Source organism: Coregonus lavaretus (genome assembly GCF_964263955.1).
Source record: "Coregonus lavaretus genome assembly, chromosome: 16".
NCBI classification, from domain to species: domain Eukaryota; kingdom Metazoa; phylum Chordata; class Actinopteri; order Salmoniformes; family Salmonidae; genus Coregonus; species Coregonus lavaretus.
In genome coordinates, this window is record NC_140003.1 from 25,889,401 (window position 1) to 25,915,698 (window position 26,298).

Genomic DNA, 26,298 nt, shown 5'->3' on the forward strand with positions numbered 1-26,298 from the left:
TCAGTACAGTTAAATTAACAGTCGTAAATGTGACAGAGAGACGGCTGATTTTGCTGAGGTAAGGTACTTTGAGAAAGGTACTTGCCTTGCCGTTGGCCCTGTTGATCTTGTTCACCAAGTCAGCCAGTAGCACCTTCTCCTCCACAGCACTTTTCAGCTTCTGGTACTTGGGGTTCTTCTGGATCTCCAGATAGTCTCCTTTGAAAGGCTGGCTCACACTGAAACAATAATAATGCATTTTATATAGCGCTTTCATGGACCCAAGGACACAACAGAGAGGAAATCACTGCAATGCATTGATTATACTCAGGAAAAAGGAGCTAAAATGGCTGCTAGTAAAATTAGCTTGCAACATTATCTTCACGTCAAACATTATGTCATGTGTGAATCAAAGAGGAAAATATGATATACCTGCTGGGGTACAGAGCCTTCTTGTCCTTGAAGATCTCACTGGCCTCCAGTTTCTCCTCATACACAGCCTTCTTCTCCTCGGTGAACTGGCCCCGGTATTTCTTGCACTGATAATTCAAAAGATCCATCATCAATCCATGGGAAATTTGTTGTATTAATGTCCCTCATACTGTAAGCTATAAAGACAGCGGGCAAAGCCGGTTGTACATCAGTACAACCAGTTTACAATGAGGTTGTAATCTGGTAATAATGACATCCTAGCAACCAGATTTGCCCGCTGGGTAGTGGCATATACAACAACTTGACCCTTTAACCTGTAAGATCAGTGATGACCCCTTGAAAGAACAGCCAAAGATAATAACTAACTGACCCTCCAGAGGTGGAAGATCCTCCTGAGTTCAGTGTGAGCTCCCTCCAGGAAGCCATAAGGCCGGGCCGGCCAGGTGTTGTCCATGGGGGACATAGTGGTGGTCTTCAGACCAAGGAAGTACTTCTGCATCTGGAGGGAGGGAGGGAGACAGGCATATATTCAATACATCCCTTTCAGACTTGGATTACTGTTGACCTTCAGGAACATATAACGCTGGTTTCCCGGACAAAGTTCAAGCCTAATCCGGGAAGCATGTTCAATGGAGATTCTCCATTTAATGTGATTTTTACTCCAGGTCTAGGCTTAATCTGTGTCCGGGAAACCGTCCCTTAGTGATTCAGATGGACACTATTAATCAGTGCTTAAAGTATTCAAAAATGTATGCACTCACTAACTGTAAGTCGCTCTGGATAAGAGCGTCTGCTAAATGACTAAAATGTTAAATGTTAAAGGGATAGACGACTCATTCATTCTAGACTTGTCCTAGATCTGATTGTGTGGACTTGCCAACTTGGCAAGACCGCACTAATAGATCTGGGACCAGGCTACATTCATGCTTCTACTTACGATTCTCTGGATGGTGAAGTCGTAGATTTTCTTTCCAGCGTTGGCCCTAAAGAACTTCCTGTACTCCCGGCGGACCTGTAAGCAAGGAGACAACTGGCCGTCAATCATCCATCACCATAGTCATCTGATTTGAGGCATGGGGCCAATAGAGAAGAGATTACAGTGGTGATAACTAGAACAGGCAGATGTGGTTAGTTACAATGAACCCAAGCAATATCATACAAACAATGGGAGGGAAAAGCTTCTAGGTACATCTGTTGAGCACTCAACTCAACTTCATTCAGAATGGAATTTTCTCCTAAATGGTTTTGCTGAAAATGAGATGTTACATAGTTAATTGATGAGGTGGTCAATTTAAATCACACTGAATGGAGTCAATGAATCGTAAACAGGTTCTGAGAGCTGCTCTGATGCGCAAAGGTGACGTGCACATTGTGCAGTCAATTAATGTGATGAGAGGATTGGGGCCACTCAGACTACAATAATACATGTAAAAATGACTGAAGAATGGAGTAGATATAGCATCAGACAACAAGAAATGTAGAGGGTTAGACAGCTTATCATGCACAGAGAGACAGACTGACACAGAGACAGACAGACATCCATGTCAGTCAGGGTCAGTAGTGTCTTTGACCTCTCTGTTAAGAGGCTGCAGTATTCAGGAACGAGCAGAAACATAAAATAAAAAAATATAAAGAGCATCTGTGAATCAATTATAACCAGCCATAGCCAGCTTATCTAAAGCCCTGCTGGACTCATGGAAAGAGTGGGAGAGACATACATTACACCTCACGGTACGCCTTAATCCTCTAACCACTGGACGTGGAACGTAATGTGTGTCACTGCAGGGATACAGGAGGGGAAGGAAGGTAGGAGGGCATATCTTTTGGTACTGGACTGCCCAGATATCAAATCAGTCACTCTGGAGCTCGCATGCATGAACTGTGTCATCACTGTGTCGTTGGTCCAGGGGGCTCCCAAGTTTTTGACAGGCTGAGGCTGGCTGCATGCTGGTTATGTGAAGTATGCCTACCCCTCCAACACCAAAGACAGGGGAGTGGCTGAGAGGGTAAGAGGGAGTGTCTTGGCAGTGTAAGGGGTGGCTGGTTAGGGTAGAAAGGAGTGGCTGGTTAGGTTAGAAGGGTGGCTGGAGGGTAGGGTAGGCTGGGCAGATATACCTGGAGTCCCAGCCAGTAGGCCCAAATGACGGCGACGGCGTGCTTACGCCTGGCCTCCTCCTTCAGGCTCCTCAGCTCCCTGCGTGCCTTTTGGGAAGAAGGGAGGAAAGAGAGGGAAGGAAGGAAAGATTGAAAGGAGGGAATAATAAGAGACTGATATGGAGGAAGAGATACTGGCCTGTGTAAGGACACCCGTCACACAAGAGCCCTGTCTAGTTACCAAGATCCTGAAGACGATTTAACCCACTATGGGAAGAATGCAATTATCATGAAATAGACATTATAATAATAGTGTAGTTTGATTATGTACTGTACATCGACATTGACTAGAGCCTTTTAGATTGAAACAGACATGTCTCTGTTGGCCAGGAGCCAAGTACAACGTTAAAGGTAACACAAGTCAGTCAGGAGGTCTCTCCAAGGTTCCATACATTGCACACTGAAATAAAAATCACTGCAAGCCTCAAGGAATCAGCAAGCAAAGAGGCGTAGCATGCAACTTATGATGAGAACAGCATGCAGAGAGAGAGAGAGAGAGAGCAGACATCCTGCAGATAGAGGTTGTAAAAGGTGAGGCATGGGCCTCAGGGAGGATAAGAAACACAACACACCCAAACATCCTGACCTTTGGTAACAAGGGAGGAGAAAGCGATGCCAGGATAGCAGAGTGTGAGTGTGTTGATGGTTTGGGGTAGGGCAGGGTTCATCCAAGGTTCCAGACACTGTGTGTGTGATGCCAGTCAAGTGCGTGGCAACATCCCCCCCTGCCATCCCCCGCCTTCCTCACCCGCCTTCCTCTCCCGGTGTCAGTCTGGATCAGCTATAATCCATCAGGCTGCGCAGCAAAGAGGCTTAAGTGACTGTATATTCACCCTTACCCCAACCCTCCCCCACCCTTTCCCCTAGTGCCCAGGCCTGTCTATTATCTACCAGAGCCAAGGTTAACCAGAACTCCAGCCATCCATCTCTAGATATCTTCCATTAAACCACTAAAGACTAAATAGCAGCTAGCTAGGCTGAAAGAGCCAGCATGGGTGTTTAGGGGTCTTGCGCCAGTCCAGTAGGCTAAATGAGACCCCCTCCTCCCGATTCTGTTTTAGCATGCAATGTGACATTGGATGAGGGGTTCGTATGGCACCTTGTCATGCAATATAGATGGGATGGGTGGTGGTAATGGGAAGGATAGCTAGAGAGACATTCGTAGTCTCTCCAGACCATTGTTTAGCTAATGCAGGGGTCTGGCATCTGTCTGGTTGGATCTGATGGAGAAATGGGAAAATGGCAGGCGGGCGGGCGGCGGGATATGGATGGATATAGTTAACAGGCTGCTTCCCAAATACCTTGGTCCCCTGCCAGCCGGCCCAAATGACAGACACAGCGTGCTTTTCTTGCGCCTCCTTCTTTAGATGCCGCAGTTCTCGCCGAGCCTGGGGAAGTGGTGGGGTTGGGTTTATTGTGTTTTGGGAGGAATATACCCATTGGGATTGGTGTTGGTAGAAATAAGAAGCAGACAGACAGAAATATGTAGCCTACCCGGCAATGAAGTAGCAGAAAGATTAAAAGATTAAGACAATGGAGGAAAACATTAGCTACCCGTTGGAGCTAATGACAGTGATCACTAATAAACAGAATAATTCGACAGGGGTCTTCCCGATCATTGATAGCCTGATAAATCCTACCCCCGCAAACCTATGTGAACTTTCCTCCACATCTAAATGTGATGAGTTTGCAGCATATTTCAGAGATAAGATAACGAACATTAGGCTGGGTATCAATCAAGCAAGACCTGATGAGAAGTTTGATGATATGTTCCCTAGCCTACCACGCAAAGGCACTATGGATTTATTTTCCCTGGTTGACACAGACATGCTCAGGAAAGTGATATCACAACTTAAGCCTTCTACCTGCCTTCTCGATCCTATCCCCACCACCTTCTTCTTCAAAACCACATTTAATTGCATATCTGAAGAAGTGCAAGCTATTGTTAATCACTCCCTGTTCATAGGCACTTTCCCCACTGCACTAAAAACTGCTATGGTGAAACCCCTTCTGAAGAAAAATATTCTAGATTCTTCAGCTCTTAGCAATTTTTGGCCAATCTCCAACCTTCCATTCTTAAGCAAAATTCTGGAGAAATTGGTTTTCAAACAGCCAAATGATTTTTTTTAAATGCCAACTGCATTTAAAATAAATGTCAATCAGTTTTTTGTGCCCACAACAACACAGAGACTGCCTTAGTTAAAGTGGTAAATTATCTTAGAAACAACACAGACGCCAAACAGCTCTCTGTCCTTGTATTCTTGGATTTAAGTGCTGCATTTGACACTGTTGAAAATTATGTTCTTTAGGACAGACTGGAGAGGTGGGTTGGCCTCTCCGGTCCAGTTCTAAATTGGTTTCGGACCTATTTAACCAGTCAAGAGTTTGTCACCCTTGGTGAACATAACTCAGAGAAAATACATATCACGTGGCATTCCACAAGGTTCAATTTTGGGTCTGGTACTGTTCAGTTTATATATGTTTATATATGTTTAATTCACGGTCAATAAAGATAAAACACCAGGTAAAAAACCTAGGTGTTACTTTAGATTCTGAACTCAATTTTGAATCACACATTAGGAATGTGACCTAATGTCACCACCTGAGGAACATTGCCAAGGTGCAGCCGTTTCTCTCTCAGGCTGATACAGAGAGACTCATCCATGCTTTTATTACAAGCAGGCTTGACTGCTGTGATGCTCTCCAAGAAAGCCATTGGTCAACTGCAAAACATACAGAATGCTGCAGCACGGGTACTGACCAAGACCAGACGGAGAACACACATTACACCGGTTTTAAGGTCTTTGCACTGGCTGCCTGTGAGTTTTTGAATTAATTTAAAGATTCTTCTATTGTTTTTTAAATCAATCCACGATTGTACACCCCAATACATGTCAGACATGCTTTTAAATTATGTACCCAGTAGGTCCCTCAGGTCTTCTGGCACTGGCCTTTTAACTATCCTAAAGCCTAAGACCAAAAGGCATGGAGGCAGCCTTTAGTTATTATGCCCCTAGCCTCTGCAACAGCCTGCCAGAGAACCTGAGGGGAGACGAAACTGTGGAAATATTAAAAAGAGATCTTAAAACACACCTTTTTAGCTTTGCTTTTCCTTAGGTTGCTTTTCAGTCATTCAGTTGTTGTTATTCTTTTGTTTTTTATCCTGTTATGTTTGTTGTGTAGTAAATATTTCAGTTTTTATTAGTTTTTTCCTGTGACGCACATTGCATTGCATTCCATGTCTGAAATGTGCTGTATAAATAAAGCTTGATTTGATGAACTAGCAACATTAGTACAAAAGTCCAGGTTTTCCTGATGTAGACAGAAGTTAATTGTATACAGTATAGTATCTGATCGATTATATTCATTAAACTTTGTGACTACTGCATATGGCCATTTGATACCCCATTAGAACTTGGCATGGTCTCACATAACTCACTGACGCCACTCTGATAGCCTGATTCAGTGCCAGTACAGTGGGCCTTGCCCAGACTAAGAAACTAGACTAGATCCACCAATCAGATGGGCCAATTAGTCGATAAATTAAGCCACACGCGACTGCTTTGGTCATGCAACATGTGGCAATACAAGGCCTTTGATGATTATCTGGTGAGTGTGGCTGTAATGCCTTTAGATAAGATCATGCAGAGTTACAAAATAGTTTTAAAGGTTATTTTTCAATGGATAGCAGGACTGAGTTGATCTGCATCCCTTGTTGTTGTTAAATGCCCATAAAACATGACATGTTGTGCATGGCCTGTTTTAAAGGATTATATGTGGCCTCTAAAACATATAGCACTTTAAAAGTCAATAAAGTGCTAATGGTGGTATGTACTATGACCATTAGGCTATATGATCAGTGGATCTCTATCAGGGTTGTGGCCAATTCCATTTAAATTCCAGTCAATTCAGTAAGTAAACCAAATTCCAATTCCAAATTTTCCTCATTGAAAAGCATTGAAGATAATTGGAATTTGAATTTCTAACCCTGCTCTGTGTGTTTCTGTAGTGGCACATGGAATACAGTCTATTCTCAGCACAGTCCTCAGAATTATTACATCAAAGTGAAAACATGATATTCATTCTGATTGGATACTGTACGTACATTATCATGTACTATCCGTCATGTTTCTCATTAAAACAGATTACAGAGGAATGCAATGACAAACATCAAGAAAACAACAGACATAGACAAGGGAATGGAAAGGAGTATTGTGTTGTGGGACTTGCTGTTGTTCCTAAAGGGAGAATGTAAGGAAGGCACCATAGCAGTAACAGAGGACTAGCAAACAGAGGTTTTTAAGTTGAAGGGTAAATAGATGTTAGTGGTATAAGGTTAGCCGCCCAGTATCCCCCAAATGACACCTATTAAAGGGTCAATAAAACAGATGAGTCACAAACACCAGACACTGGTAAGGGACGTTAGTGGACCAAAGTGACAACGGCGGGACGAGGAGGAGCCATTCAATTGGTCAGTTTCAAGGGGAGGGGTGGGACATGGGGGATGACGGACAGCTGGGATGGCAAAACACGACAATGGCAACCGGCTTAAATACCTTGGTCCCCTGCCAGTATGCCCATATGACAGACACAGCACGCTTATTCCGCGCCTCCGTCTTTAAGCGCCGCAGCTCCATCCGAGCCTGGGGGTGGCCGGGAGGGTGGAAGGATGGAGGGAGGAGAGTGAGGTTAGGAGGGAAGAATTAGAGAGAGGGGGGAAGATAGTGAAAAAGAGTGTGAGAAAAGCAGCGGTGGTAAGATCAGCGACAGTAGAAGAAGACTAAAGAGGAAAAAGCTTTGAAATTGCTCTAGTTTAGCTTTTAGTATAGCTGGGAGACCTGAGCAGAGCCATGTCTTATAATATAGTATTTCCTTACCTGGCTTTATGGCAGACAAACCTTGTAAAAGCAAAAGGCAGTGGATGTCCATAATCAAGAGCTCCCAATATCTTCATTCTATACATGTCTTTACATTGTCTAATCATTATGTTGACATCAGGTAGTGTTTGAGCGAGTACCTGATTCCCGTGCCAGTACGCTGCAATGGTAGTCACAGCCTCCTTGCATCTCATCTCGTATTTCAGCTGCCGCAAGATGTTGCGGGCCTGAAGAAAAACTATTGTTTTTAAACATGCCTTTACAACAGCGTTATCACAGAAAAACATGCTTTCTTATAGTGTTTGACTGGTATGTGGACATGGACATACCTTCCACCCTCTGATGAAGGACTGCATCACTAGTGTAGCACTCTTGATCTTCTGATATTTATTTTGTTGCTGCAACAGGAGAAGGCAAAAAACCCTGAGCTCAATTGACAATAAGTACGTTCGAAACACAGACATCTAAGCTCGATAGCTACCATATTAGGCATGTGCACATTTTCCTTTCAAGACGATTCGATACGCATCTAGATACACGGGCTCCGATATGATACAGGAAAGAAAGGTTTTAGTTTTAAACAATTCGGTGCGATTCGGATTAATTAATTTCCATTTTAAATTAAAATCTCATCATAGACATATACATATTTTACAGACAGACAGAGACACAGACAGACACTGTCTGTCTGTCTGTCTGTGTCGGTCTGTGTGTCTGTCTGTGTGTCTGTCTGTGTGTCTGTCTGTGTGTCTGTCTGTGTGTCTGTCTGTGTGTCTGTCTGTGTGTCTGTCTGTGTGTCTGTCTGTGTGTCTGTCTGTGTGTCTGTCTGTGTGTCTGTCTGTGTGTCTGTCTGTGTGTCTGTCTGTGTGTCTGTCTGTGTGTCTGTCTGTGTCTGTCTGTCTGTGTGTAAAATATGTATATGTCTATGATGTATATAGGCACCTGAGCCATAAGGGAAACTGGGCCTCTACCACCCCACTATCAGTTATAGCCATTGACATAGCCAATGAATATATAGCACAACTTTGGATTTCACCCCTGTCTCATAATCAAATGGTTTCGACCGTTTTGAAAACTAAGTGTTGGAGTGAGCTTCTCTTCTTCTCCTGCTTCGATCATGCAGTGCGGGTAGCAAAAGTAATTTTTGTCCAGTATGAAAATGTATGCACTCACTAAACTGTAAGTCGCTCTGGATAAGAGCGTCTGCTAAATGACTAAAATTTAAAATGTCCTTATTATGAGAAATGATCAACTATATCTAAAAATGACCATATACACTGTTTGTTTCAAGCAAAACTACCAAAACTACTGCTGATAGTCAACCTGAACAATCAAAATAAAATCTAATGTAGCCTAAGCCCCGATCAGCATGTAGCCTACCTATAGCCAGATGAGAGTTGTGTCTCCGGCGATAGCTTATGCTACCTTTATTTTCAACAGCGCATTTGATCAAAATAACCTAGAAAATTACATTGGTTGTCACTCAACTAATAAAGCCTAATATTGCAAAAGCCATTTTACAAACATTTGAATGCTGAAGGTGACATGCAGATGTACCAGATCAAGAATAGGCCTACCTCTCATTGGTCAGAGAGTGAAGCTGTGCACAGCGCGCAGTTTGACTAAGCTACTGATATTACCAAGGGTTGTTCAGCATGCAAAATAACTTGTAGACCAATGACTGTCAACATGCTTACATGAAAGAGAGGACGCAGTTGTAACAAAAGATGAGGTATTGTTACATTTGAATTGATTTTCTGACCGATGCATGCTACATTTGGATCAGATTGGGCTCCCACAGACGGATGCACTCATATCTTAAACATTTCAACCGGTATGAAGTTCTGTATGTGCGTGTGTGTGCATAGTTGAGACAAGCTAACTCACCGCATATCTGCGGTACCAGGCTGCCACCACCACCTGGCTCTTCTTCAGCAGCAGGAAGTGAGTACGAGACTTCCACCCCCGGTAGATCTTCTGGATCAGGGTTGCCAGGTCCTCCAGACATGCCCTCCTCCTCTCCTCCAGAGTGAACAGCTGGGGACACAGGAAGAGGGCATCAAGAGGATGATAGGAACATGAAGATGTACTAGGATACTAAGAACATCAGCATAGTCTGTACAATTTAGGAATGAGAGGACATTTTAATTAATTTAATTTAATTGAGACAGGATGTCATTTTGGGACAATATTGTGTGGTTTTGCAGACAGCACAAAATCTTTAGAATGATAAGAGCTTCTATAGCTGCCCAAACACATTCTCCACCACAAAGACCGTTGCAGACAGAGACCTAGGGGATGAGAGTTTAGTGACCTAGACTAGTCCCCACCCTACCACCACCCTGATTGAACTGTAGCTTCACTGTACAACAGAGATGGAGATACTTAGCTAACCTGGTAAGAAGGTACAGTAGATCAAGGATAAAGGCACACCCATATGAGATCATGCTTTAATAGCTTTGTTTAGACTGGCTCCTGGACTGACAAGAGTCCATTGTTCCACCCACCACTGCATGTTCTTAAAAGCCCATGCTACCATGGAAAATAGGCCTAAATGTTCATTTTTTCCCATGGTCCTGACTGCGTCGCCGTATAATGGATAGAATTGATTAGGGCTGTCACCAACTAAAAAAAATATTGGTCGACCGAGATTCATCCGTCCTTTCGACCAATTGTTTGGTCAAATTTTAAAACGTTTATTTTTCCATATATAGACTCACCCTGTTTGAATAAAATCAACTATATGTAGGCTACTGAGCTTGTCCGATTCTTTAAGCACTGCAAATACAAATTAAGACACAAATTACTAGAGGGAGCTAGAGATCAATATAGCTTAACCAGAAGAAAAAAACCTGTTCCCGACCCGACCCGACCCCCCTCCTCCTCCTCCTCCTCCTCCTCCTCCTCCTCCCGCGGCTGCTGGTTCCTGAAGTTGCCAGTAATAGGCTACACCAGCGGTCGGCAACCTTTTCCATTTGGATTGCCAAGTTATCGTACCATTTTTACTGATCTGCGTGCCAGTTATGATTTTCATATGCACATTTTTGTGGAACAGTTTCATTTATAATGTAGTCTTCATATCTCAAAATCAATGTCATGTGGTTAATCAAAATTCTATATAAATGAAATTGATACAAATCTAAAAGTAACTTTTATTGCCATTGCTAATATGTAACAATTGCCTACGTTAAGCCAACAAATAAAAACAGTGCAGCCCGCAGGTAGAAAATATCCGGATAAAAATAAATATCCTATAAATAACATTGGCTACGCATGGCCTGTCTGCAAGGAACTTGAAACATTGTATCAACTTGGTCCACCCGAAGCTCTTGCTAGCAAACTTGCAACACTGTATAAAATATTCTGGGACCTCAGAATGTCAGTGAGCTCCGGAAAGACAGACATAGTGGTAGGCTATTTGTGCAAGGGATAAGAAGTAATCAGGTAGGCCTATTTTATGACGTTTCCACCGGATCCAAGCATGTTATTTTTCATGTTGAGTGGTTATCGAAAGGGAGAGAGTTGGAAAGATTTTTCAAATAGGCTACGTTGAGAAACTATTGTCATTATCAATGGATGTAAAAACAGACTTATTTTACTTGCTGTTTGAGGCAAAGACAAAAAATACTTTGAGAAGCTCCACAGTGATGGTAAATGGGCACATTTATAGACCTACATTTGCATGCAGGCCAGGTAGCCTAGGCCTACTTCTATGCGTAATCAGGTGCGTGTCTTTACTCAAGATTGACAGGAGCGCTCCAAACAAAATTCACAAACCAAAACGTTTTTCCTCACAAGTGTAGCCTAGGTTGTGCGCTCTTGCAAACAACGTGTCCACTCCTACAATGACAACAGTAAGACTGTAACAATAATATATTGAATGCATTAACAGAAATTACCGTAACCAAACAAACATTGTAGATGAGAAATTATGTTAATTAACGGTAAATGTACTACTGGTGATATTGGTGTGCCATCGCCACGGCCTCCGCAATGGATTAGTCCACTCAGACAGGCATGAATCAGACAGGTGTCTCATGTGCCATAATTTTTTGTTCCACCAACAGCCTATCGACCAAACAATCGACTAGTCGACTAAATGGGGTCAGCCCTAGAATTGATAAATGAAACCATGTGTTTTCAGAATGTTCCAGAATGTTGGTTAAGTGTTGTAATTAGTAGAGAGGGGCTCAGCAGAGCACGACTTCCTGCTTTCAGAAGCCTTTTAATGCAGTCAAACATAACAGCATGAGCCCACTGGATTATGGCATTAGCCATACTGTATATGAATACATCCAAGTCTCCTCACATCTATGATCTATGGCTAAATTTACGACTTCCGTACTTATAAAACTGGAAAAATGCCAGTTACAGAGCATGCTGCTCTTTTCAAAGTTATTTCACATCCTTGGCAGTAAACCCTCTTTCTAAATCTAACGTAAAAAAAACATAAAGTAGTACTGTTAATACTATCAGCGATAGTGACAGGTTCCAGGTCAACTGGGCGTGCTTATGCAATGTCATTCTACCGTTCTGGGGTTCCTGATGAAGATCTTGGAACGTCCATAGGCAAACTCCTCAGATGGAACAGAACAGTCTGTCAGCAGCACCTCCACTCCGTCCCTACAGGAAGACAGAAGTACAACTCTTCACTATTCTGTTCTGACCCTAACTAATTAGACATGGTGGGACTGTGAAATGTACATTATTAAAAGTGACAAGATGGGGATAGTTCAGATGAAGGGGAAAGGACAAAAGATAGGGGACTAAGAGGAATGGACATACACAGAGACAGACAGACACACAAACACAGCGACACAGAGAGAGAGGACAAAGCAGATGAGGTAAGGCAGGGAGAGACAGGGGAAAAGAATGCCATTCTAAGAAGATAACAGTCCATTTCTGAAGTAACTTGTGTGATGAACATGTTGTAACCTGATGAACCACTTCCACACCATATAAGGAGGATAGTAGGCACACACACTAGACACCATATAAGGAGGATAGTAGGCTCACACACTAGACACCATATAAGGAGGATAGTAGGCACACACACTAGACACCATATAAGGAGGATAGTAGGCTCACACACTAGACACCATATAAGGAGGATAGTAGGCACACACACTAGACACCATATAAGGAGGATAGTAGGCACACACACTAGACACCATATAAGGAGGATAGTAGGCACACACACTAGACACCATATAAGGAGGATAGTAGGCACACACACTAGACACCATATAAGGAGGATAGTAGGCACACACACTAGACACCATATAAGGAGGATAGTAGGCTCACACACTAGACACCATATAAGGAGGATAGTAGGCACACACACTAGACACCATATAAGGAGGATAGTAGGCTCACACACTAGACACCAAATATGCTGTTGTTTATAATCCACATCAGATATGAATCGATGTTATACCTTTAAATACATTTACATTTTAGTCATTTAGCAGACGCTTTTATTTTTATTTTACTTAACCTTTATTTAACTAGACAAGTCAGTTAAGAACAAATTCTTATTTACAATGACGGCCTACACCGGCCAAACCCGGACGACGCTGGGCCAATTGTGCGCCGCCCTATGGGACTCCCAATTACGGCCGGTTGTGATACAGCCTGTAATCCAGAGCGATTTACAGGAGCACACGCTTTGTAAACAAACCAGTGAAATTTTCACTTACGGGCCCTTCCCAACAATGCTGAGAGAAAAATAGAACAATAGAAAAATAATAACAAGGAATAAATACACAATAAGTATTGATAAGTCCTGTTGGTACCAGACTTGGTGCATCGGTACTTCTTGCCGTGCGGTAGCAGAGAGAACAGTTTATGACTTGGGAGGCTGGAGTCTTTGAATTTTTTTTAGGGCCTTCCTTTGACACTGCCTGGTATAGAGGTCCTGGATGGAACGGAGCTCGGCCCCAGTGATGTACTGGGAGGTACACACTACCCTCTGTAGCACCTTGTGGTCGGATGCCAAGCAGTTGCCATACCAAGCGGTGATGCAGCCAGTCAAGATGCTCTCAATAGTGCAGCTGTAGAACTTTGAGGATCTGAGGGCCCATGCCAAATCTTCTCAGCCTCCTGAGGGGGAAGAGGCGTTGTCGTGCATTCTTAACGACTGTGTTGGTGTGTGTGGATCATGTTAATTCCTTAGTGATGTGGACACCGAGGAACTTGAAGCTCTCGACCTGCTCCACTACTGCCCCATCGATGTGGATGGGGGCGTGCTCTGCCCTTCGTTTCCTGTAGTCCACGATCAGCTCCTTTGCTTTGCTGATGTTGAGGTTGTTGTCCTGGCACCACACTTCCAGGTCACTGACCTCCTCCCTATAGGTTGTCTCATCGACATTGGTGATCAGGCCTACCACTGTTGTGTCGTCAGCAAACTTAATGATGGTGTTGAAGTTGTGCACGGCCATGCAGTCGTGGGTGAACAGGGAGTACAGGAGGGGACTAAGCACGCACCCCTTAGGGGTCCTTGTGTTGAGGGTTAGCATGGCAGATGTATTGATGCCTACACTCACCACCTGGGGAAGGCCCGTCAGGAAGTCCAGGATCCAGTTGCAGGAGGAGATGCTCAGTCCCAGGGTCCTGAGCTTAGTGATGAGCTTGGAGGGCACTATGGTGTTGAACACTGAGCTTCCCACAGGGTGCCAGTATGAAAAAAAAAATGTTTTATGTACTCACTAACTGTAAGTCGCTCTGGATAAGAGCGTCTTCTAAATGACAAAAAAATGTAATTGATAAAAAGCCAGTATTTTTTGAAAAAATGTTTTAAAAAAGGTATAATCTTCGTAAATGATATCATAGGTAGGACTGGTGGAGTTATATCGCACATGCAGCTAACAAAAACATATGGAAATGTCTGCTCTACCCAAACTTACAACCAAATAATTGCAGCATTACTGCAAAAATGGAAGAGGAAAGTGGAAGGGGGAAAAAGTAAGGAACTTGTCTGTTGGCCCTGCTTTAAAGAACATAATTGGTTAAAGAAAATTGTGATAAATAAAAAGTATACAAGTTTCATTTAAGAACCAAAAGATTTACAGCTGACCCGTATAGATTGCAAAATAGTTGGGAAGAGATTTTTGACGTACCGATTCCATGGCATTGTGAACTGATACGCAAAACGACGCCGGATTCAAAACTTAGAATCTTTCAATTTAAATTATTATACAAAATTCTTGCTACCAATATAATGTTATTTATATGGGGGATACAATCTTCCCAGCTCTGCAGATTTTGCTGCGAAGAGACAGAATCATTAGATCATTTGTTTTGGTACTGTCCATTTGTGGCTTGTTTTTGGTCACAGGTCCAGGAATGGCTGAAGGATTGCAATATTTACCTGGCGCTAACCCTGCAGATAGCACTACTGGGTGATCTGAAAAGTCATAGTCAATGATAATAGAAGGGTTTAGAACTTTTGTTGAAAAATATATGGCAAATAGAAATCCAATATGGATGGTGTTAAGAGATAGATGGGTGGTGTTGAATGGAGTTGAAGGATGGGACTAATAACAACTAACAACAACTAATAACAACAAGTTAACTAATAATGTAAGCATACTGTGTCCATAATAAGTATATAGGTAATAGATTGAGAACTTTTGTGAAAGAGCACAGTTAGAAAGATATGGCATATAGAAGCAAACCGGATGGACATCATGAAAATGATCGGAGAGGTTGAGGGTAGAGGAAGTTCAGGAGTAAAAAAGAACAAAATATAATTATTGTAAAATTGACTGTGTCCATAAAATGTATATAGTATGTATAAGCTGGAATTAGAGGCCTAAGCATTGTTGTTCACTAGTTTGCTCCAATTAGGGAAGGGGTGGTGGGGTTGTAAAGTAATAAAGGGAAATATATTTTTAAAAAGGAAATGTATGTGTATATATGTATGTATATATATATGTATATGCGAGAAAAAAAACATATGGGGGATTGGAAGTGATGCAGACAATTACATTGATGGAAGTTACAATCTATCTGCAATATTAAAGCTGATCTACCCCCTACAAAAATAATAATAATAAATAAATAAAATGTTATTCTGAAATAGTCTATTCCTGTTCTAAGAAATGAAGGCTATTCCATGCGAGAAATTGCCAAGAAACTGAAGATCTCGTACAACGCTGTGTACTACTCCCTTCACAGAACAGCGCAAACTGGCTCTAACAAGAATAGAAAGAGGAGTGGGAGGCCCTGTGCACAACTGAGCAAGAGGACAAATACATTTGAGTGTCTAGTTTGAGAAACAGACGCCTCACAGGTCCTCAACTGGCAGCTTCATTAAATAGTACCCACAAAACATCAGTCCCAACAGTGAAGAGGCGACTCCGGGATGCTGACCTTCTAGGCAGTGTTGCAAAGAAAAAGCCATATTGCATTCAGAACCCGAGGGCTTGGTTCAAAACGCTGTTCTTGGACCGCTCACAATAGTGGCAAACTCTGAAACCCAGATCCCCAGTGAATCCATAAAGTATCCTATTGTAGAACAAGTTGACTGGATGGTGTAATGGTCTGGAACACTTTGCTTGTCAGGGATTTCTGTCTCCACAGCCATCTGCCTGTTTTAGAAGGCCTGAAGGGTGCAGCCCTTTCCAGTACATTTGGAGAAGTGGTAGAAACTACAACCCCATATGGATATGAAGTTCCTTGACTTCAGCAATTTTCAATAAATTGAGTACTTAAAAAAAAGAAAAAAAAAGCCATATCTCAGACTGGCCAATAAAAATAAAAGATTACGATGGGCAAAAGAACACAGACACTGGACTTTTTCTTTGCAACTCTGCCTAGGTCAGCATCCCGGAGTCGCCTCTTCACTGTTGACGTTGAGACTGGTGTTTTGTGGGTACTATTTAATGAAGCTGCCAGTTGAGGACCTGTGAGGCGTCTGTTTCTCAAACTAGACACTAATGTATTTGTCCTCTTGCTCAGTTGTGCACCGGGGCCTCCCACTCCTCTTTCTATTCTGGTTAGAGCCAGTTTGCGCTGTTCTGTGAAGGGTGTAGTACACAGCGTTGTACGAGATCTTCAGTTTCTTGGCAATTTCTTGCATGGAATATGCTTCATTTCTCAGAACAAGAATAGACTGATGAGTTTCAGAAGAAAGTTATTTGTTTCTGGCCATTTTGAGCCTGAAATCGAACCCACAATTGCTGATGCTCCAGATACTCAACTAGTCTCAAGAAGGCCAGTTTTCAGCTGTGCTAACATAATTGCGAAAGGGTTTTCTAATGATCAATTAGCCTTTTAAAATGATAACCTTGGATTAGCAAACACAACGTGCCTTTGGAACACAGGACTGATGGTTGCTGATAATAGGCCTCTGTACGCCTATGTAGATATTCCATTAAAAATCAGCCGTTTCCAGCTACAATAGCCATTTACAACATTAACAATGTCTACACTGTATTTCGGATCAATTTGATGTTAGTTTAATGGACAAAAAAAATGATTTTCTTTCAAAAACAAGGACATTTCTAAGTGACCCCAAACTTTTGAACGGTAGTGTATATGTGTATGTGTGTAAAAAAAAGAGAACAAGAATGTAATTGAACTTAGCTGAAGAAAAATAGAAAGGATATTTTTCCCATTCCAGAGCGAGTGTGCATATGAAGTGGCTGTGTCGAGCATAAAAGTGATCATTTGAAACAGGTCCTATCCGCTAGATTTAGAGTTATTTGGCTAATTTAGTTGTGAACGATAAGCCTTAGAATGTCTTAGAAATCAAAACATATATGGGATGCATGATGCAACTATAGGCTATTTACTATTTGAAAAAGTAGCAAAAAAGCTTGCGCTCTGTTCTTCCCAAACTCTTTATGCCATGGGCTCTCCAACCATGTTCCTGCAGCTACCCAGTGCTTAATTTGGGAAACCAAGTCTAATCTGTTCAGGAACATTGATAGTAACATGTTTTCACAACAAAACATATTTAATTATCTGCGAGCTCGAGAAAGGAATGAAGGAGAGAGAGAGGAGATGGAAACGCACAGTGGTGAGATAGTCTATAGCTAAAGGTAATGTGTCAGCCTATTAATTATGAAAATATAAAAACATGCCCTATTACTAGGCTATTCAAAATCAAATACATATTCTATCAATGAACCAACAGCATCTCCTAGGCCTATACGTTCTCTCCCAGACTTCTGGATAGAAAGTTTGCAGTATAGCATAAGGTAACAAGGCCATCCAGTATGCATAATAATACAGCGCACACTCAAAGGTGATTTCTAGAATGTGTTTAATTTGGGAGTATAAACTAGACCAATTATGTACCAAAGACATCTTAAAATCAGTTTTTCTGCCATGTGTAATATGCCATGTGTAAAATTCAGTTTTGTTTTTTGGGGGGGGGGGCTGGGCTCATATATGGGCCTATGCATAATCTGTAATATGCATATTGTGTTCTACATGCAACGTCTTAAATCCTTTGAATTAATGATCACCTTAGAAAGTGCTGTCCATTTCATTGTTTGACTTTGAAACAAATCCACAATGACCATGTTTTCCAATGTTTCAACCTGTTGTTGAACCTTCAAATTGATCACAGTGAGGTCAAAAAATTTAGCCTAATGGTTAGTTTTAAAAGCATGATACTGTTTTCATGATACGTGTTTGATCTGATTTTCGATTGCATTTGCATTGATGTCAGAGTGGTTTGAGGGACAATAGCGCACTGAGTACCAGGCCATTAGGCACTTGTTAGTGAGTTGGGTACTACCAACGCATGTCCAGAGTGCATAAAAGGAGATTATCGTGACTCAACGGTCACATGGAATTTGACTGCGGTCATGACTCATGACTGCCGGTGTGGCCGTAATAGGGTCCCCACAACAGCCCTACTCACATCACTGGGCAGCTCGTGGCTGGGTTTCCCTTTGCAATCCGTGATAGTTTGCAAGCCCTGCCAAACCCGACGAGCATCAGAGCCGGCGTAGTAGGTTTTGATATTAGTCCTGTATTGACGCTTTGCCTGTTGGATGGCTCATCGGAGGTCATAGCGGGATTTCTTACAAGCGTCCGGATTAGTGTCCCTCTCCTTGAAAGCGGCAGCTCTAGCCTTTAGCTCAGTGCAGATGTTGCCTGTAATCCATGGCTTCTGGTTGGGATATGTACAGTGAGGGAAAAAAGTATTTGATCCCCTGCTGATTTTGTACGTTTTCCCACTGACAAAGAAATGATCAGTCTATAATTTTAATGGAAGGTTTATTTGAACAGTGAGAGACAGAATAACAACAAAAAAATCCAGAAAAACGCATGTCAAAAATGTTATAAATTGATTTGCATTTTAATGAGGGAAATAAGTATAAATAAGTATTTGACCCCTTCTCAATCAGAAAGATTTCTGGCTCCCAGGTGTCTTTTATACAGGTAACGAGCTGAGATTAGGAGCACACTCTTAAAGGGAGTGCTCCTAATCTCAGCTTGTTACCTGTATAAAAGACACCTGTCCACAGAAGCAATCAATCAATCAGATTCCAAACTCTCCACCATGTCCAAGACCAAAGAGCTCTCCAAGGATGTCAGGGACAAGATTATAGACCTACACAAGGCTGGAATGGGCTACAAGACTATCGCCAAGCAGCTTGGTGAGAAGGTGACAACAGTTGGTGCGATTATTCGCAAATGGAAGAAACACAAAAGAACTGTCAATCTCCCTTGGCCTGGGGCTCCATGCAAGATCTCACCTCGTGGAGTTGCAATGATCATTAGAACGGTGAGGAATCAGCCCAGAACTACACGGGAGGATCTTGTCAATGATCTCAAGGCAGCTGGGACCGTAGTCACCAAGAAAACAATTGGTAACACACTACGCCGTGAAGGACTGAAATCCTGCAGCGCCCGCAAGATCCCCCTGCTCAAGAAAGCACATATACAGGACCGTCTGAAGTTTGCCAATGAACATCTATCTGTATGATTCAGAGGAGAACTGGGTGAAAGTGTTGTGGTCAGATGAGACCAAAATGGAGCTCTTTGGCATCAACTCAACTCGCCGTGTTTGGAGGAGGAGGAATGCTGCCTATGACCCCAAGAACACCATCCCCACCGCCAAACATTATGCTATGGGGGTGTTTTTCTGCTAAGGGGACAGGACAACTTCACCGCATCAAAGGGACGATGGACGGGGCCATGTACCGTCAAATCTTAGGTGAGAACCTCCTTCCCTCAGCCAGGGCATTGAAAATGGGTCGTGGATGGGTATTCCAGCATGACAATGACCCAAAACACACAGCCAAGGCAACAAAGGAGTGGCTCAAGAAGAAGCACATTAAGGTCCTGGAGTGGCCTACCCAGTCTCCAGACCTTAATCCCATAGAAATTCTGTGGAGGGAGCTGAAGGTTCGAGTTGCCAAAAGTCAGCCTCGAAACCTTAATGACTTGGAGAAGATCTGCAAAGAGGAGTGGAACAAAATCCCTCCTGAGATGTGTGCAAACCTGGTGGCCAACTACAAGAAACGTCTGACCTCTGTGATTGCCAACAAGGGTTTTGCCACCAAGTACTAAGTCATGTTTTGCAGAGGGGTCAAATACTTATTTCCCTCATTAAAATGCAAATCAATTTATAACATTTTTGACATGCATTTTTCTGGATTTTTTTGTTGTTATTCTGTCTCTCACTGTTCAAATAAACCTACCATTAAAATTATAGACTGATCATGTCTTTGTCAGTGGGCAAACGTACAAAATCAGCAGGGGATCAAATACTTTTTTCCCTCACTGTACGTACAGTCACTGTGGGGATGATGTCATCGATGCACTTATTAATGAAGCCGGTGACTGATGTGGTAAACTACTCAATGTTATCGGATGAATCCCGAAACATATTCCAGTCTGCACCAACGAAACAGTCCTGTAGCTTAGCATCCGCTTCATCGGACCACTTCCGTATTTAGCGCATCACCGGTACTTCCTGTTTGAGTTTTTGCTTGTAAACAGGAATTAGGAGGATAGAGTTATGGTCAGATTTGCCAAAGGGAGGGCGAGGGAGCGCCTTGTATGCATTTCTGTGTGTGAAGTAAAGGTTATATAGAGTTTTGCCACCTCTAGTTGCACAGGTGACACGCTGGTAAAAATGAGGTATTGCAGTTTCCTTGCAATAAAATCACCGTCCACGAGAAGCGCCGCCTTTGGATGTGCATTTTCTTGTTTGCTTATGACCCTATACAGCTCATTGAGTGCGGTCTTTGTGCAAGTATCAGTTTGTGGTGGTAAATAGACAGCTACTAAAAATATAGATGAAAACTCTCTTGGTAAACAGTATGGTCTGCAGCTTATCATGTGGTATTCTAACATTCGAGATCGCGCACCAGCTGTTGTTAACAAAAACACACCCCTCCCTCCATCGTCTTACCCGATGCTAACGTCCGGTCTTGACGATACATGGAAAAAACCAGCAAGATGTATATTATCCATGTCCTTGCTCATCCATGACTTTGAGAAACATTGAATATTACAGTTCTTCAGGTCCCGTTGATAGGATAGTCTCGAATGGAGCTTGTCCAGTTTGTTCTCTAGTGACTGTATGTTCGCCAATAGAACAGAGGATAGAGGTAGTTTATTTGCTCGCCAACATAGTCCCGTCAGGATTCCAGCTCGTCTGCCTCTCTTGGGCCGTCACTTCCTCTTTCGAGTCCCGGAGATTAGGGCCTGGTCTGGAGTAAGCAGAACGTCCAGAGCTACCGACTCGTTGAAGTAGAAATTGTCAACCAAATCGAGGTTAGTGATCGCTGTTCTGAAAAAAGTTAAGATCAGTGTAAAAAAAGCACACAAAATAGCAGAATTGGTCAGGAGTCCGTAAAATGTCTGCTATCCACTGCAGCGCCATCTCACTTGTCAGTGAATGTAACATGACATATATGGATACATAGCATCAGAGCTATGGACCAACTGCCTCAAAATACCCAGGGCAGAGTAAAGGAACCATGGATTGACTGATCGTCACCAAGAGCAAGCAGATCACTACAAGATCTAACCACCCCAACACAGCTTGTTGACATAGTTGTATCATGGTGGGATATGTGTGGGCAAATCATCTATGGATGACTACTGCTGTTACTACATTATCCTGTCGTTAGTATGCTGTTATTTCACAGCATTCTGCTGAACGTGGGAAAGGAAACTGTAAAAGCACTTTGTGACAACTGCTGATTTAAAAAAGGGTGTTATTCCTTGATTTGAATGAGGAAGACTGAGGTAAATATTTTTACTCTAGGTTCATCATATGGTAAATACAATATTCTGAAAAGGCAGATAATAACTACATTATTTCTGTTCAGGCAGAGCAGAGGTCCTACCTGGCGGGTCCTCTCCACTGGGGCCAGGTCTTCTTGCAGAGCATCTTGTATCGCTTCAGACAGGACTCGTAGAGCTGGCGGAAGGCATAGCCAGCCCTCCTCACACGCACATTCTCCATCAGGCCCAGGTAACGCACCTGGTGACACACCAGCGAGTCGGTGAAGATGTGGGCTGCCTTCTTATCGTTGGGCTTGATGCACCTGAGGAAAACAGACAGTCAGACACTTTGGTATGGACATGCATGGTCACACAATGGTTATCAGTGGATTAGAGTTGAGACAACTCATAGTTTTGTGTAACTTTTACAAAAAATGTAGTTAGCTCAGGTCTCAGAATACTGCTCCAAGTTTATAGAGTTTATTGAGGGAACTTTTTGGAAACACTTTATTTGGATAGTCCATCTGTAGATGCTCTGCAGACTCGGTAACATTTCAACTAACTATCTACTAACCTTAACTCTAGCTCTAACCCTTATCCCAGCGTTTCCCAAACTCGGTCCTGGGGATGCACGTTTTGGTTTTTGCCCTAGCACTACACAGATTATTCAAATAATTAACTCATCATCATGTTTTGATTATTTGAATCAGCTGTGTAGTGCTAGGGCAACAACCAAAATGGGCACCCCTTGGGGTCCCCAGGACAGAGTTTGGGAAACTCTGCGCTTATCCTAACCCTAAACTTAACCAAGCCCTAAACCTAACCCTAACTGTAACCTTAGCAATCCGTTTGTTGATGGTATGACTATCTGTAGAGCATCTACAGATGAAAAATCCAGACTATCAAAATAAATTGTGACCAACTTTTTTTCTGATCACAATACTGTTCATTTAGTATAAATGATCCTCAGAGTGAATGGTAACTTACCTGATGTAGTTGGGGTTTTTGGTCTGCAGGTTCCTCATGAGTACACCTACAGAGGCCTTGAACTGGAAGCCTGCAGTGGGGGGTCTCTTCAGGTTGACCTTAGCAGGGTTTCCTTCAGGAAACAGCTCTCTCATCAGGCTGTGGGTGGCCTTGTACATGGCCTGGGACAGGTCTCTGTACAGCAGGTCATTGTTCTTGTCTACAAAGCCCTCCACACGGTACAGCACCTACACAAAAGATTACAGAGGAACAGATTAACACAAACAGTCGGATACAAAACACAAAACATATCTGTTGTCGTCCCTTAATTATGAAAATATACTTATTTTAACTGCCAACTTCTTTCTTGTCATTTGTCTGAATCCAGTAAAAGTGTGTGCCCATGTACGTCACGTTTTTTGTAGTAGTAGTTGTAATACTAGTGTATTACTGTCAATCCTAAACTCATCCTGAGGAAATGTTTGCTATAGATTGATTCATAAAAATGCATCACTGTAAGTGGTGCATGTTGACGAAACAGGGATTATAAATCTATTTACCCAGAGAATCTTTCAAGATGGAGATATTCTGGGCTATTCTAATCCCATCATGTCTGATATTTTTACAATCACTGCATGTGACGCCTTCAGGTAATGCTCTTAACCCAAATCTGCACGCTCTGCTCTGGTGACTATAATCAGTATTTATCCTGTCTCGACACCTGGCCAGTGATTACATGTATACCATGTTGTCCCATTCCCATCAATTTTGAAGATGTTGCAGACCTGGGTTGAAATAGTATTGGTTTTCTTTCAAATACTTTGAGTGCCAGTTGGGCGAGCTTTGAAATTTCTATTCAATTGGTTCCTTTGCGCCAGGCAAGCTCAATCAAGTGCAGAAAAAGTATTTGATGATGTGCAAGGTGTGTGTTCCACCTCCGTACCTTCCCAGCATAGTGTTGGATGCGGAAGCAGCTGTGTGGCAGGCTGTGGTCTGTCAGGAACTTGGAGTTCTTGCTAAGGCGGCTCTCAAAGTGCTGGTGCTCAGCACAGATGGTGTTCAGCTTGTCTAGGAAGGTGTCGTCAGTCACTGTGCCTGGCCGCAGGCACTCCTCATCCAACATGGCCAAGATACCATTCTGGTTCTAGAATAAAGAGAGGAGGGGGAATTCTTAGAAATACTTTTAGACATTAAGGGTAATTCAATTATTTTTAACAACGGTCTATCCAGCATGGCCAAGATACCATTCTGTTTCTAGACAGAGAGATGGAGGAGAGGTTTCTTAGAGGTTCTTCATAAGAAATCCTAAATTTAGGATACAACAGAGTCAACTGTGATTACAGCACAAAGTTCTCATCTTTAAGGTAATCATCTCCTGTCTGTAGCAATAAGACACAGGAAATTGGTATACAGTATCAAGGACAATTGTTTCAATTGATTTATTCACAGATTCTTGTGAAATTGCTTTGTTTTCCAAGAATCAGAGGACATTGAGGGAGACCTACTTACTTTCTCGATGAGTTCACAGATAATGGCGTTGTTGAAATACTCTATGTTGGTCCATTCAATGTCCTGTCACAAACAAGAACAGATGTCAAGAGGTTAAAGAGGGGTTACTATTCACTTTTTTCCACTAACTTTCACTTACTTCTTCCAAGAAAGCGTTGTCCTGTAGTTTTAATCCTGACCTCACCTAGACTTACTTATACAGACCTGAGTGGCTTAAGAGAAAGCCATTGACCTTCTATAATCTCAGACAGACAACTAACCAATGGGCCATGAAGTCAAGAGATTGAGAATCGTTTAAGCAGTTCGCTATCTGTCTGATAGTATCTAAAACATCTGTCTAGCCTGGCTGACCAAAGCTATTCAGTCATTGACCTTTTCTATAGATCTAGATCTGCTGTGTTCATGGGCAGACACAGCTGCAGCTTGGGCCTTATACAGTAACAGTCCTTATAAGATATTTTCTATTCAACGTATATACATTTATATACAATTCAATAAGAGCACAAGACTCAGGATTACGACATGTTTCTGAGAGTGCCTGGATGAACAACACTACAAATGGTGCCGAGCCATAGGGCTTGGATTTGGAGCTTTATGTCATGTTGTGGCTGGAAACTGGTGGTTCAGGCTGACTTGGTCTGTGTGACAGACAAACAGAGGTTCCAGGTTGACTTGGTCTGTGTGACAGACAAACAGAGGTTCCAGGTTGACTTGGTCTGTGTGACAGACAAACAGAGGTTCCAGGTTTGGGGGAGAGGAAAGGGGCGGGGCTGGGTTAGCCATCTGGGGATGTGAACTCTGCATCCTGATTGGTCAGTGGTCCCCACTGTCCCGCCCCCTGTCCCCTCCTGTCTTCCACAGTGTAGTATTTTCCCATGCACTGTTCTGGAGGGAGGCCAGGCAGTGGAATATCATGGAAGGGAGGTCAAGGGAGCAGCACTCACATACTTAGAGCTCTAAAAGCAAACAGAGGCCTGAGCCCCAGGGGGAGAAGTGTGTTTACCCCTGCTGGAGTGAAGGATCAATTCCGTCCCTAAAGCCCACAGAGGAGAGGGAGAGAGGGAGGGAGAGAAAGGAGAAGAAAGTAGGGCAAGAGAGGGAGTGAGAGGGATAGAGAGAGATGGAAAGTATGGTGAAAAGAGCAGGAGAGAAGGATGAGGGCAAGGAATGGGGATGGAAAGAGGGGACTAGAAAGATAGAGATGGATAATAGGAAATTGAGGAAGAGAGAAATGGGGTACAGAGGCAAAGAGAAAAGTAAAAGACAAAATAGATGGGATAGGAAGGAGTGAAAGAGCAAGAGAGGGACATAAAGAGAAAACTGGGAAGGCAAAAGGTGAAAGACTGATATTGATCAATAACACAGCCCAGTACTAAAACACTGCATGACAAACCTGGTTCACACTACAAATTGGGCTGTCAATGTGTGGAATGTAAACTAGGTATCAGGGGGCCACAAAGAGAACAGTGAGAGATGGATGGCTTTATGGGGCAACGCCCTCCTCTGACTACATGCCAGTAGAGTGCAACGACTGGGTTGTGTTCATTAAGCACCAAAGAGAAGAAAACACACTGAAACAGGGAGGGACTAACACGATTTGTCCCAATAAGAAACACTGATTTTTGTTGTCCTTTTTGAAAGGTTTGACACAAAAAATCTACGATATGCCCTAGTGAACACACCCTTGTTGTCTCCAGTAAGGTGGACGAGGGAACAGGGGACAGTTTACCTCTCTGATGTACTCCTCCTGCTCTTCGCGTAGCGTCAGTTCGATGAAGATCTGCTGCAGTTTCTCATTGCAGTAGTTGATGATGAACTGTTCAAAGCTGTTGTCCTGTAGAGAACCCCCATTGACACCATTTAGACTCATGTTCTAAATAGGCAAAAATGTAGCAATTCCAGATGCACACAGCATGGTACCACATCACACCACATTCAGTACATATTGGGGGTAAAACTCAGTAATATACTGACTGCTGTCCTCTCTTGCCTGTCTGACACTGTGAAATGGCCCCCATCTGTTGCCACCTGTTGCTATGTTGACATGCAGCTTTCGATAAGCTTTCAGGTCACTCCCGGGTCCTGTTCTCCCCCTGTGGCTTCCTTGTTGGATACCACTAGGGTAATGCCAAAAAAGACAACAATTCCTTGATCCCCATTCCTTCACTGTTATGTCACG

At 42.8% G+C, this 26,298-nt stretch overlaps 1 protein-coding gene across 4 annotated transcripts in view; it reads right to left on the reverse strand.

The window, feature by feature from the left end:
* The window catches only part of LOC311143620 (unconventional myosin-Ib-like), a 127,676-nt gene that overhangs the window by 3,699 nt on the left and 97,679 nt on the right, over positions 1-26,298 (reverse strand). For 2 of the 4 annotated variants that reach the window (XM_084179475.1, XM_084179476.1), the window contains 14 exons: positions 25,849-25,953; positions 24,120-24,182; positions 23,554-23,754; positions 22,632-22,858; positions 21,767-21,967; positions 11,972-12,065; positions 9,330-9,479; positions 7,772-7,840; positions 7,583-7,669; positions 2,527-2,613; positions 1,349-1,423; positions 782-910; positions 412-518; positions 86-218 (listed from right to left, as the gene is read on the reverse strand). In XM_084179475.1, coding sequence (XP_084035601.1) covers positions 86-218; positions 412-518; positions 782-910; positions 1,349-1,423; positions 2,527-2,613; positions 7,583-7,669; positions 7,772-7,840; positions 9,330-9,479; positions 11,972-12,065; positions 21,767-21,967; positions 22,632-22,858; positions 23,554-23,754; positions 24,120-24,182; positions 25,849-25,953 — 1,728 coding nt within the window. Of the gene's footprint in view, positions 1-85; positions 219-411; positions 519-781; positions 911-1,348; positions 1,424-2,526; positions 2,614-3,866; positions 3,954-7,121; positions 7,209-7,582; positions 7,670-7,771; positions 7,841-9,329; positions 9,480-11,971; positions 12,066-21,766; positions 21,968-22,631; positions 22,859-23,553; positions 23,755-24,119; positions 24,183-25,848; positions 25,954-26,298 lie in introns of all 4 variants that reach the window. The other 2 variants (XM_084179478.1, XM_084179477.1) reach the window with 2 other exon arrangements.